Source organism: Bufo gargarizans, chromosome 4, assembly GCF_014858855.1.
Source record: "Bufo gargarizans isolate SCDJY-AF-19 chromosome 4, ASM1485885v1, whole genome shotgun sequence".
Taxonomy (NCBI): Eukaryota; Metazoa; Chordata; class Amphibia; order Anura; family Bufonidae; genus Bufo; species Bufo gargarizans.
In genome coordinates this window covers 378,411,005-378,425,565 of record NC_058083.1, presented here as the reverse complement: position 1 = coordinate 378,425,565, position 14,561 = coordinate 378,411,005, and the positions used below count along the sequence as shown (strand labels likewise).

Sequence of the window (14,561 nt, the reverse complement as noted above, 5' to 3'; positions counted from 1 at the left end):
TTGTGGTGTCCCCATAATATTCTGCTATATTTATTCATTTTTATATGCAGCTGTTTAATACTGGTCTCTGTTTCTCATAATGTATTTCAGAAATTAGGCACTGACGAAGACTCTTTTTTGGTAACACTTTCCTTTGGACTGTGTATTTTGGGTAGAAAGCTTCTTGCAGCAGCAACACATCACATACCTTTCAGGTGACTTTTTACATACTATAAATTTATTAACAATAATTGAATTAGCTTATTTTAAAAAGTAAAATATTTATATCTCATTAGCATTTATTGGTTATTTCATTTACTTGTAAAAATTGTAAGACGTACTGTATTTCAACTGTATGTTGCCTTCAGTGAGGGAAGCATAGTGTAATGACAGACCCACTGATTTCATTTATTCAGTGCAAATATTCTTGCGGTTTAAACGGTTTGCATGTGATTTATCTATTTCATGTGGTATATGGTATGATTTTAAGCAGTTAGGCCACTTTTCGGTATATACCGTATTTTTCGCCGTATAAGACGCACCGGCGTATAAGACGCACCTAGGTTTTTGGGGAGGAAAATAAGAAAAAAAATATTTTTAACCAAAGGGTGTACTGTGTGTTTGGAACTAATGGTGGTCTGTGGATGGCACTATTACTGGGGATCTGTGGATGACGGACACTGTTATGGGGGGGATCTGTGGATGACGGACACTGTTATGGGGGGATCTGTGGATGACGGACACTGTTATGGGGGGATCTGTGGATGACGGACACTGTTATGGGGGGATCTGTGGATGATGGACACTGTTATGGGGGGATCTGTGGATGACGGACACTGTTATGGGGGGATCTGTGGATGACGGACACTGTTATGGGGGAACTGTGGATGACGGACACTTATGGGGGGATCTGTGGCTTGCACTGTTACAGGGGGATCTGTGGCTGGCACTGTTACAGGGGGGGGATCTGTGGATGGCACTGTTATACATGTGTCATCCACAGACCCTCCCAGCCCATAACTGTGCCATCCACAGATCCCCACCGCTCCAGTATACTAATATAATATGTCTTATTCAATAAATAGTTATTAAATATGCCTCTTTATTCCTAATAGTACCTTAAATCCTAAGCGATTCAGTACAATGCCGGCAGGCCGGGCGGCCGGCGCGGCGCATCACTCACTGACGTCACTTGCCTGCACCACCTGCTTCATTCATAAAGTAGGCGGCGCAGGCACGTGACATCAGGGAGTTACGCTGCCGCCCGCCCGGCCTGCATACTACTGAAGCGCTTAGGATTTAAGGTACTATTAGGCATAAAGCGGCATATTTAATAACCATTAATTGAATATGACATATTATATTAGAATACCGGAGCGGCGGGGCGTGGCTATAGTACAGTGACTGCACTGCCCCGCCGCTATTGCCGGCCCCAGCTCCTCCTCCCAGTCCCTCCCCGTGTCCCCGCTCGCTTTACATCGCAGCTTGCGATGTAAAACTGACAGCATTCGCCGTATAAGACGCAGGGGCATTTTCCCCCCATTTTGGGGGGAGAAAAAGTGCGTCTTATACGGCGAAAAATACGGTAGATACTGATTCAGATAACTGGCACCATATAAATAAAAGTACAAAAACCTGTTAGAAGAGTGACATGCAATACCCATTCTTCTTTTTTGAGAAACCCTAATGACCTGTATTTGAGTTATTATGCCATATAACATTATTTCATATTTCTTTTTCATATAAATTATTTCCCTATATTTTGTTTATCCTTATTCCGTCTTTGCAGTTGTTTTCCTATTTTTCCACATTGTCACATAATTGGTTGCCACAGGCTCTCTTTCTAACTGGACAGAATTACAATATACAAGAGAGAGAGATACAGTAGGGAAAATGGAAATTTTGCAGGTTTTCTCACCTACAAAGAATGGAGAGATCTGCAATTTGTATGGTAGTCACTGTGAGAGACATAATCTAAAGAAAAAAATCCTGACTATTATGACGGATCAAAACTGAATGCCTCTGTAAGGCTTCAGTTTTGCATTCCGTGTTATGGATTCCATTATTTTCCGTTATAACCATGTTATAATGGAAAACAATAACGGAATCCATAACGGTGATGTGAACTCACCCTTAACCCTTAAGACCCATGACGAACATATACGTCATATCTTGACGGGGACTTAAAGACCCATGACATACATGTACTTCATGAGGTCTGCGGGGCTCTGGGGGAAGATCGGGGTGGAATCACGGCACCATGACTGCTTTTACCGGCAGCCATGTTGGGAAAGAGCAGCATTGTGCCGATAAACCCCCCTGCAGCTCTAAGCCCTGCGATTGGCCGATCAATGTGTCAGTTGCAGAGCAGGAAGTTGTCAGCAGCTGCAGGGAAGGTCGGGAGGAGCTCAGAGATTCACTCGGTGGCCGGTGCTGAACTGGTCAGCACCGGTCACATCTGAGGTGAGGCAGGGGACACCAGTGTTTTGGGTCCCCTGCCAGCACTGCGATTGGCTGGACAATGCTCCAGCCAATGGCAGCACTATAGCTACACAGGAAGAGGCAGAACCTCCCTGCAAGCAGCCATTCTAGCTGGTGACTGCTTGCAGAGAGGTACTGTGACTTTCTGTGCTGCTGTGGCTTGCTGGGATTGTGGTGTACAACCACTGCGAGTTTAACCCCTTTGCTGCTGAAAAGAAGAAAGAAGAAGAACATCTGTAATAGCTGCACGCCATTTACGGACGCCATTTAGTCTGTGCACTTTTTTTGGTATACACATATATATATACATATATGTATATATATATATATATATATATATATATAAATATATATATATATATATACAGTATATATATACAGTACAGACCAAAAGTTTGGACACACCTTCTCATTCAAAGAGTTTTCGTTATTTTCATGACTGTGAAAATTGTAGATTCTCATTAAAAGGCATCAAAACTATGAATTATTTATTAACCAAAGTCCCTTTTAGGAACCCTCGGGATATTATTAATAATAATGCATCAATGGTCTGTTGGGACCAAAATCCCTGTAGGGGTCCCTAACTGAAAATAAAAATATTTATTTATTAATTATTAGTTAATAGAGGTCACTATTGCACTCTGATGATAGCTGTGGCTCGCTTTACTCCACTCCTCAATATCAGAGTGCAAATAGTGACCTCTATGGAGATAATAGAGTAGTCAGAAACAACAAAAAGTTGAGTGTACAGCTCAGAGAGAGTGATCTGAGTGAATCAGAGGCAGCCCTGCAAATAGTTACAAGACTAGCAACATTGTTTAACTAATGTTCTACCTGAGCATAAAGGCTGAACGATTATAGGACCCCAGCAGGAGTATAAAATCTACCACTACACCGCTTGTGCTTATAAACAAAGTATCAGCACGAGGATTGCAAGTGTTAACATTACCCCACAAAAATAAGTGGGAGGAACTGCACCCCATAGGGGTTACACTTAATAAAAGGCGAACGCAATTACACACTCTAATTGTGTCCCATGCAATACCTGACACTGACAATTTTAATAGGTTATTTTTCTGTAAAGTGTTTGTTTCTTTCAAAATTAATTTTAAACTAATAATTAATAAAGAAATATTTTTATTTTCAGTTAGGGACCCCTACAGGGATTTTGGTCCCAACAGACCATTGATGCATTATTATTAACAATATCCCGAGGGTTCCTAAAAGGGACTTTGGTTAATAAATTGTTCAATACAGGGGTTACCCCCCACTTACATTAAGTCCCAACCTTGGAAAATTTATTCCATCCTAAACAGTGGGCTATGGCGGGCTTTTTAGTCCAAGGCATCAGTAAAGATATATTCAGTCTAGAAGCCACGCAGGTTTTCTCACAACAGGCAATTCCTCTGAGCAGTACGGATATTGTTACAGGTTTTAAAAATCTCAGTAAGACCTATAAGCAATATTATTGATCCTGGTGGGAAATAGCCAGTCTTGAGACATATTTAAATCAGAAAATAGTATATAGAGGCCTGAGAAGTACCTTGAGACCCAATATCCACACCGAGGATCCCGATTACATTAAAGGGTGGGAGGAAATCCAGACAGAGAGCTCTCTGAAGCTCATGAGATTTATGGTAGAGTATGAAAAAAAGTGCTTTGAACGCACAGTAGAGCAACTAAATCAGGAAGTTAAAGAGATACTCACCTTTGGACAACATCCGGAGTTTAAAAATCAGGAGTCAAAACTGCAGAAGAATCTGGAAATCCTAAAAGAGGAAATAAAAGAGAGGAAACATCGTAAATATATTCGGGACAGATTGGATTTTGACACCAACCGTATTTATAGTTGGAGAAGTAGGCAAAACAACCCAATTAGAGGTGCACGATATACGGACTACTCAGAGTCTGATACTTCTGGCACCGAAAGTACAAATAATCAAGACCCCAGAAATAGGGGGGGAATTAAAAGAAAGGTGCGACATAACAGATTTAGAAATCAGAAAAAAACGGGTAATCTGAAAATTAATACATCAGAATGTGCCTAACCACAAGCAAGTGGTACATCCTCCTTTTTGGGTGGTTTTGCATTCTCCAACCTGAACATGGGGGCTCAGAACAAGACAGACCAAGCCGCTTCCGTGAGATCCAAAGTACCTCTCGCTGTACCGACCCCCCTGGAAACCACAGCATTGGTATCCACACATGGAAGTATAAGTGGCACGAATGCGGTGGCATTACAAAATCAAGGCCCAATTGTGGCCGGACCACCAAACTTATTTGGCACACCACCCATTGCCCCCCTTTTTTTTAGGACAGAGCAATGTCCAACAGAGGGACAGAGAAAAGTGGGGATACAATATGAAGTAGCCCAGAGTGGAAATATTGAATCTACCCAAATTATAAACCTTTCATCACAGAATCTCACAGAAACACAAATTACTGTATTAGAGAAAGGTCTCACGTTTACGCCAGTACCGAATTTTGATAAATTCAACTGGATAAGGCTACTTTCACACTAGCGTTCATAGGTCCGTTCGTGAGCTCCGTTTGAAGGAGCTCACGAGCGGACCCGAACGCCTCCGTCCAGCCCTGATGCAGTCTGAATGGAGCGGATCCGCTCAGGCTGCATCAGTCTGGCGGCGTTCAGCCTCCGCTCCGCTCGCCTCCACACGGACAGGCGGACAGCTGAACGCTGCTTGCAGCGTTCAGCTGTCCGCCTGGCTGTGCGGAGGCGAGCGGATCCGTTCAGACTTACAATGTAAGTCAATGGGAACGGATCCGCTTGAAGATGTCACCATATGGCTCAATCTTCAAGCGGATCCGTCCCCCATTGACTTTACATTGAAAGTCTGAACGGATCCGCTCAGGCTACTTTCACACTTAGAATTTTTTCTAAGTTATTAATGCAGACAGATCCGTACTGAACGGAGCCTCCGTCTGCATTAATATGATCGGATCCGTTCAGAACGGATCCGATCGAACGCTAGTGTGAAAGTAGCCTAAAAGATATCAATCTATTTGCACGAAAATTGGCACTGCACAAGCAATTTTCAAGCACAAATATAGAAACTGGAAACTTCATCCAGAAAGAGCAGCAAGCTCTAGACATATTGGAGAGTCTACATTTGGAAAGTGAGGGCTTTAATGTAGAGATCACACCCCCACTAACGGACCTCAAACCAAGGTCCAAATGGACTCCTCCCTTCTCACAGTTTCAAAAGATTGACACATTTGTACAGTTGGTATCCCATGACATAAATAAGGTCAGAATAAACAGGGACTTGAGCCCTGGGAATTTAACAAAGGAAGAACTTGAGTCATTGGATGAGTTGAAGGCCAACAAAGATAAAATAGTGAAACCGAGTGATAAGGGGGGTAACATAGTCATCCAGAATAGGAAGGACTATGAAAATATGGTGAACAAACTCTTGGGGGATAAAGAAATCTACCTGACTCTATTAGAAAATCCAACCAAGAGATACTTGGAGGATCTTAAAAAGATCTTAGTAACAGCCAGAGCAAATAACCTAATATCTAAGGATGAGTTGGATTTCTTATATAATAAAAGCCCCACTATCCCTACCTTTTATGCACTACCTAAGGTGCACAAGAGGAAGCACCCAATACCTGGGCGCCCGATTGTCTCGGGTAATGACTCCCTAAGTCAGCCTGCCAGCGAATACGTGGATGAGATATTGAGACCTTTTGTGTCATCCCTCCCCTCGTATATTAAAGATACCACTGACGTACTTACGAAAATGAGGGGGATTTCCTTATCCTCGTCCACATTCCTGGCAAGTTTGGACGTAGAAGCCCTCTATAGCAATTGTAAAGGGGGAATATTAATCAGCAATATTATGCGAATATCGGTAATTAATATTCATAAATAGGAGGAGCCGTCTAGTGAAGACTCCGCCTATTTATACCTTTATATAACAATAACACAATAACTTTGCTATGCCTTACACCAATCAATATACTAGCTGCATGCGCCTTACTTACTACCGCTAACAAGTACACACTACAAAGGGTACAAGTAACACAGTATTTATTAACACCTGACACTTCGCACACAATACAGTAATACAGCACTAAATATACAATACTCAACTACACTACACGTTCCCAAATTCCACCCACAAACTAACTATACAATACACACATACAGGTATAACAACCCACCCACCTGACTAATATTCTATCCCTAGGGGGCACGACGAGGGTTGACGGTGGTCGTGCTGGGGTAAAGCAGACCACAAACCAATGCAGGGGTGATAACTAAGGGAATCAGGGTATGGCAAGGGTTAATATAATAACCAGGGGCAAGGGTTATTATAATGGGGGGTATGGAAGAATGGGGGTATTGTGGGGGGCTTCATTGGTGGGATAGTGGAGGGGATAATAGCGTTGGTGGGATAGTGGGGGGGTAAATAGATTGGAGGGGATAATAGCGTTGGTGGGATAGTGGGGGGGGGGGGGTAAATAGAGTGGAGGGGATAATAGCGTTGGTGGGATAGTGGGGGGGTAAATAGAGTGGAGGGGATAATAGCGTTGGTGGGATAGTGGGGGTTAGTGGGGTTTCGTTAGTGGGATAGTGGGGGGTTAATAAAGATACTTAGGGTCCTGCTCGTTGTCCAGGGGGGCTCGTCAGTCCAGGGGATGATTCTCCAGGTAAGGTGGGCGGCCGGCTCTCTTCTGCTTAGTGTCGGGCCAGCCGGACTTATATGTCCAGCCGCCCGCACTCCGTACCGCCCACACAGCGGCGCGCGAGCGCGCACCACTGTGAGGAACACGTGGGCCGGCGCGGTGAGATGACATCACCGCGCCTGCCCGCGCATCCCTGCACGCGCGCCGCAGGCCCGCGTGTACTGGCTGACAGGCGGGAGATCCTTTGATCTCCCGTCTGCAGCTCTTAGCATTCCGGAATGCGCATAATAGAGGGAGCGGAGGTGTCTCCACTTTCTCTATTATGCTCCAATTATCTCCAGCCGGGCTAGATAATTGGAACAAAAGGATTCAGATTCATTAGAATCTGAATCCTTTTGAGGTCACCAGAATGACCGGACCTTATCCGGTCATCCTGGCGCCTTTACTCAGAATGCATCAATGTGAATGCTTGGGCCACATTCACATTGATGCATCTGGGTCCATGTAGGGGGGGTTTAATGTATGTGGGGCTGTGTGTGGCAGTTACTTCAGGGGGCATGAAGGGGGACATATATATCTATATATATAGAGATTGCACCATGTATATATTTTGATTAAAGGGGCCCACATATATATTAAAGGGGCCCACATATATATTAAAGGGGCCCACAATATATTAAAGGGGCCCACAATATATTAAAGGGGCCCACAATATATTAAAGGGGCCCACAACATATTAAAGGGGCCCATCACCTATTAAATGGGCACGTGTATATGTATATGCATTCGCGGGCCACACTATATGAATTCCCACAGGGGCATGGATGAGCCCCTGGGGAATATCGGAGGCGGATGGGCGCAGGTGCTGGGCACATTTGCGCACATCGTCCTCTGCACCGCCAATACATATACATACACACACACCCACACAATACGTGCCACCCTTCCTCAACAATCCCCCTGTTGTCGGAAATGCGACAATCTCTTGGGGGGAAGGGTGGAGGCATCTTTTCCCCCCTCAACCCCATCCTTGGTAATGGTCCAGGAAAACCGGAGTACACCCTGTCTCTTAGGTACCTAGACATCATCTAACCCGATGACTTCCTCCGACCTGCCCTTCACCGTAACCGACTCCCCCATCCACAGGATACACCGTCATCTTCTTTTCCCAGGAACTCTCTTCTACCTTGATTGTTACGGTGTCAGCCCCTCCTACTGTCCGGAGTGGCTTGAACCTCGCAGTCTTTGACTGGTCTTTCTTCTCACTTCTTCCGGTGTTGGTCACTCCTGAAGTTTAGAATGACCACACCCTCGCCGTCTCTTGGCCTTGCTGCCGATCTTCAGGTGTCGTCCACGCCCAAAGAATCTGGAGTGGGTCCACCCTTGCAGTCTCAGTCTCCATTCTGTGCCAACTCTCCTTAAGCATGTCTTGTTCCATCTTGATTGAAGGATGGGTGCGGTTCTCCCATGGACAGCTGAATCGGTCTTTACAAGGCAGGTCAGATATATATCCTCAATAGAGGTGATGTCACGGTACCTAAATTCTAACAACGGGAATACCTCCGTTACACTACACATCCAGGTTTTCCCTCATGGTCCTTACCGTTCAGGGGTCAAAGTGGCAAATGGCAACCAGAGGGGGCCTGTCCCTATCGTGCCATATTCTATCCCCATTCACACCACCTATTTACACAATAACCCCCCAACCCCCCCAAACCCAAGAGTTCAGTCCAATTGTCCTGTCTTTTGGGTGATTAGGCCTCAGGACTTCTTGTGGAGTCATGTCCTGAGCCTTCGGCGGTTGACTTCGTGCAGTGCCGTCTGGTTCTGGTTTAGTTGGTCCGTTAGTCTCTTGACTCTCCGATACATCCACCATAGTCCAAGGTACATGAGTCCAACCAGAGCCAGAAGCACTATCACCAGGTGTATCAATAAATTGAAAAATGAAGTTGCCTTAGGACTATATCCGAAAAGACTCACCTATACGAAACCTTTGAGTCCTTGTCCAATGCTGTGGCAACCGCGGTAATCTTTGTTCGGTCATGGGTGAGTTGAATGGTGGCTTGCTTCTCCGTCTCCCGAAGACGTTGTACGATCTCTTCCTCTTGGTTAAAATCCATTAGGGGATGTCTAAGTTCTTTGCCGAAACCAAGAGGAATCTTCTGAAGTCTTACAGGATCATCGGGGCGGATGTCAAGTCTTTTCTCTGGGGTAATCGGGGTTCTTCCCTGCTGCTCTGCGACGTTCAAACCTAAAATGGGACTAAGGGTGCAGTATGCTCCGGGGCGGAGTGTTCCTCGTTCGGTGCAGTTAAGTCCAAAAATTGCATATGATGGATCACTCCCTTGGTACCAACACCAATACCCCTGCCCCAAATATTTCAAAGAGGATGAGGGCATTGGGTTGGCCTTCATCTCACAGGACCCCTCGGTGTTCCAACACTGGTGTCTGAGCGTCCGCTCCCGACTACCCTGACAGAGGATGGCATTCTCCCTTATCCGACATCCCTCTGTATCAAACAAAGAGGGATGGCCCTCCTCATAGGTTAGAACGCCCGAGGGGAGCTGGGGATGAAGCACCGTCTGGTTGTTAATCATTGTTCCTAGATTGATGACACTGTATCCTTGTCTGATGCGACCGGATACAGGTGCCAGGGACGAAGCAGTGCAGGTTAAATTTTGACATCCATGCCACTGAACCACCCACCAGTTGGTGTGATTAATGGCAAAAGGAGAAATTAGTGGGCTTATTCGCTGACGGAGGTTGAATGGGAAGTGGCCGTTATGAAGTGCCGTGACAATATGTTTAAGGTTGTCCGAGAGTTCACTCTGGACCTGCGTACACGCCAGAGCAAGCTGAGCCCGATCCTGCTCCTCCAAAAGACCCACAACTAACCTCCTAAACTTCTCACGTATAGCGGAAGATAGAGAGGTAGTGGCATCAATGTGCGAGTGTTGTAAACCCTCTAAGACGTGCTCTACATCAATCTGGGTCTTGAATCCCTCCCCGGCGTGTCGCGCAACCTCCCAGAGCTTACTTCTCAGGACTTCCATATCCATAGTGTTCAGGGCACCCACTCCCAAAGCACCTCCGCCAAGTCCCATAGCCACCAGGTCTCTCCTCCCCCTGTTCTAGGGGGAAAAGTCGTCTTTCCTGACCTCTTGCCCCGTCTCTATCCAACCTCTTACCATGTCAATTTGGTTCCTAACGAACTCCTCACACCTGTGATCCCAGTGATCCACTCTGAAGTCATCCACGGAAATTCTCCAGGTAAACAGGATGAATTTTGCATCCGTGATGATCTTCCAGGGGGATGACAGTTGAGGAGCTACAGGGTCTGCCAATTGATGGATAGGGGTGGTGCAAGAGTCCGAATGTGGTCGTACTGGTTGGAGACCTTCTGTTTCGTAAGGGACCCTTACTACCATAACACAGACCTGTCCCCGTCCTTTGAATGGATACCATTGTTCGTCTTCTCCAGCCTGTAACACTAGTTTCCCTACGGGTTTGGTTTGAGATAGATAGACCCATTGAGTAAAGGTCCAGCACCCTTCGTCGGCTGCCTCACAAAAAGGCCACTTGAATGAACCATCTATATTGATGTCAAAGTTAATGTCCCTGCCTCTGGGGTCTGTCCAATCGGAAGACACATACCTACCCCGGTATTCCTCAGTCATAGGGGTACCATCCATCCATACATCCACTGTAGGGGTGTCCACCCCATTACACACTAAATCCCACCTCCAGGGATTAGTGTCTAACATCACCATCTGGGTATCCTGTTCCCAGTGGGCATAGGTGACGAAATAGTATCCCGTCACCTCAGGAACGCAGTTGTCTCTCATGATCGTAATCATGAAAGACCGTATGGATGGAGACCCCTTTAACTGCGTATACCTTGGGTCCTTGGCATCGGTCCGTACCTTTAAAACTGTGGCTCGATACAAACCCTCCAGTTTTACCGGACCACTCTGATCATTCCAGATGGCCTGATCAGAGTCACTGCAATTTAACTTTAACATCATTATGCTGGTTCGCAAGTAATCTGTGGATACATGTCCCTGTACATAACTGGATTCCCTGGTGATAATCATCTGGGAATCCCTCAACATACAATAAGCCTTCAGGGTGCCTTTTACCGGAATGGGCCTATCGAAATATGTCCTAACCCTCAACCCGTTTCTGCTATCCTTCCCTAGGAAGGTAGCTTTCAGGATATACCAACCGCTGTACTCTGCCCCAGTGACATCTTCAGGACTCAGCAAACCCTCCTTTGTACACAACACTGAGGTAGTGTTGGCTCTCACTTGCTGGTAAGGGTGCAGGTGTGGATTCCTAGACACCCATCTTAAGGATTTGATAGGTACAGGGTCCAAGTCCCGAAAATGCCTGTATTCCTTGAGACAGAGGGCATGCAAGTCATGTTGTATGGCAGACACATTCTCCACCGGGGTATAATGCTGAATTACACCGTTGGCAAAACCCTCTCTCTGGAAACCATACAGATACCATTGACCTGGTGTAAAGGTAACGTGCTCGTATGGTTCCAGGATTTTGCCACCCAAACATTCCACCATTAAAAGGCCGGGTCCATCAAGTGATATGCTGGCCATACCAATATTAGTCCCCAGGTCCTCCCCTGAAGAGGCTGAGCCTGCCACCAACATGCTTACCACCAGTGTCACAAGCTGGATACGTATCCCATTCAGAGGATGCCTAGCTCTTCCCTGGTAGTGAGGTCCCATGGAGTGTCTCCCTCTTGTGTTCTGCAATGAGATGGAATATGTATAAGTGTATTGGATTCACCTTCGACCCACCAAGCCCTTTCCTCCCCCCCCTCACCCAACTCGGAACGGTCTTCGTTATTGAGTTGGGGAGGCTCGGGTGGCTTTGGCCTGGTCGATGTGAATCCAAAAAACTTCCTGGCGTCTACGGGATTTCCTCTTGCTCGTGATAGGCCTTTGTACCTTCAGCATGGTGTCCCCCATCACTTCAAGGACCTTGTACGGTCCTTCCCAGTTTGCGTCCCAAGGGCCGACCCGACGAAAGACTTTCACCATTACCATTTCTCCTACAGAGGGCATAGGTGTTTCCCCCTGTAGATACGGTTTGTGTAACCGTATAGCTGCATGAGGCAGTAACTCCTTCAGGTTCTGCTGAACCTGTTGAAGAAACAAGTCCCTGGCGATGGCGTTCTTTGTGGGCTCCGACACTTGGGGTTCGTTTGGTAGACATAGGGGCATCTTACGTCCGGTCATGAGTTCAAATGGGGAGATACCGGTAGTAGAGGCCTCTGTGGCTCGGATACCCATTAGCACAGCTGGAAGGGAGGTTACCCAAGAGGAACCTTTCTCCAGCAATGCCTTTGAAAGCCGGGTTTTGATGGTCCGGTTCATCCGCTCCACGATGCCCGCTGACTGAGGGTGATAAGGGACATGAAACCTTTGCTTTATGTCTAGGAGATCACAAAGCGCTTTCATGACCTTACCCGTGAAATGGGTCCCTCTGTCAGATTCTATCAATCTGGGGATCCCCCATCGTGACAGAACTTGTTCCCAGAGAACACGGGCAGTGGTGGAGGCCGAATCATTGACCGTAGGGATGGCTTCTACCCACTTCGAGAAGACATCCACTACCACCAGGGCGTAACGACAGTTACGACTCCCAGTTGGCAAAGGTCCGATGAAATCAATTTGGATAGCGGACCATGGACCATCAGCAGGAGGAACCCGCTGTAACACTGGCTTCAAGGCAGATGCCCTTGGGTTAACCTGAGCACACACCAGGCACTGTTGCGTAACCTCCTCTACTGTGTTGGACATTCCGGGCCAGTACAATTTGTCTCTCAGGAGAGGCAAGAGCTTATTCCGGCCAAGATGTCCAAACATTTGGTGGTTCAACCGTGTCAGCTCTGCTTGCAGATGCTGAGGAACCACCGGGAGAGGAAGCGACTGTGTACCGGTGTCGTAACACAGGATCCCCTGTTGTAAGGACCAGGGATGCTGTGGTACTTGGATGTGTGTCATTAGAAGAGCATCCTTAGCTTGTTCCTCCTCGAATGACACCGGGCTGTCACTCAGATGGGTATGTGCTGCAATCCGGAATGCGGGCAGTGGCTCGGTGCCTGGTTCCCTAAAGGTCCCAGATACTGCTGCTAGTTTTGCCAGTTCGTCTGCCTGGTTGTTACCTATTGTCAAAGGTTCATCCCCTTTTTGATGCGCCGGGATTTTTATGATGGCTGCTTCCGCCACGTGTGCCATACCCCACTCCCACAGTTCCTTCAGGACTGACACATGAGCCAGAGGTTTATTTTGGCTGTCCACAAATCCTCTTCTCTTCCAAACGTCCAGGTGCAATGTGAGGGAGCGAACTACATATGAGCTGTCGCTATATATAGTTCGTTTCCCTGGAGGGTGAAGAAGCAGAGCCTCTTTAACAGCCTCCAACTCTGCCCGCTGTGCTGACATGTGACCCGGTAACCGGACAAGACTCTGGGTACCAGTGGTCTCATCCAGCACAGCAAAACCTGTGACATATTCCCCATCCAGATAGAACCGAGAGCCATCAACAAAGATGACTCTGTCATCTGGATGCTTGTCAGTCCTGAACATCTGTGGAGAGTCGTCCATTACCGGTTGGCCACAGTCATGTTCAGTTCCAGTCAGGTTAAGCAACTGGGACAGAACATACTTGGCCTTGTGGTCCACCTGCAGATTCCGGCCGCTGAGATCCATGATCCATCTCCCGAATCTCTGTTGGGAGACTCCAGGGAGAGTATCACGGAGTAAAAGGGTCAACGGTGAATGTGGAGTCTGCAAAGTGAGGGGCCGGAAGCCAACAATATGCTCAGTGGTCTTAACAGCATAGTGTATGGCTGCCAATTGCTTGGCGCATTCATCGAACCCTCGTTCGACGGGCGAAAGCAGCCTGGAGAAGTATCCCAGCGGTCTAGTCTCGTAGCCTACTTTCTGTACTAGGACCGCTGCGATAGACTCGATCCCTGCATGCGCCTGTATGGCCAGTTCCCCATCTGAATGTGGAGTGGCCAACACAGGCGCCGAGGAGAGGTCCCTTTTCAGGGTTGAAAAGGCCTCTTCCTGCGCATCGGACCATCCTTTGATTGAGGGTTCCTCTCCCCGAAGGAGTTCGTAGAGAGGTTTTGCTTTGGCCGCAAAATCCTCTATGAACTCCCTCATGAAGTTGGCAACCCCCAGGAATTTTCTCAAATCCTGAAGGGTGCCAGGCCTGGGTAACTTTACCATGGCTTCCACACGGGCCGTCATGATACCTTTGGTTCCACAGGAAATTTGGACCCCAAGGAAAGTTACCTCTGCTTTAGCCAGATTTGCCTTATGGGGACTCAGTTTGAGTCCTGACTTTGCCAGGAGTCCTAGCAGCTCTTTCAACAGAACCAAGTGTTCCTCCATGGTTTCTGTATGCAAAAGCAAGTC

At 47.0% G+C, this 14,561-nt stretch overlaps 1 protein-coding gene across 1 annotated transcript in view; it reads left to right on the top strand.

The window, feature by feature from the left end:
* Window positions 1-14,561, top strand: part of LOC122935448 (pecanex-like protein 2) — a 644,117-nt gene that overhangs the window by 331,462 nt on the left and 298,094 nt on the right. The window contains exon 11 of the mRNA XM_044291215.1: window positions 91-194. Coding sequence (XP_044147150.1) covers window positions 91-194 — 104 coding nt within the window. The remainder of the gene's footprint in view (window positions 1-90; window positions 195-14,561) is intronic.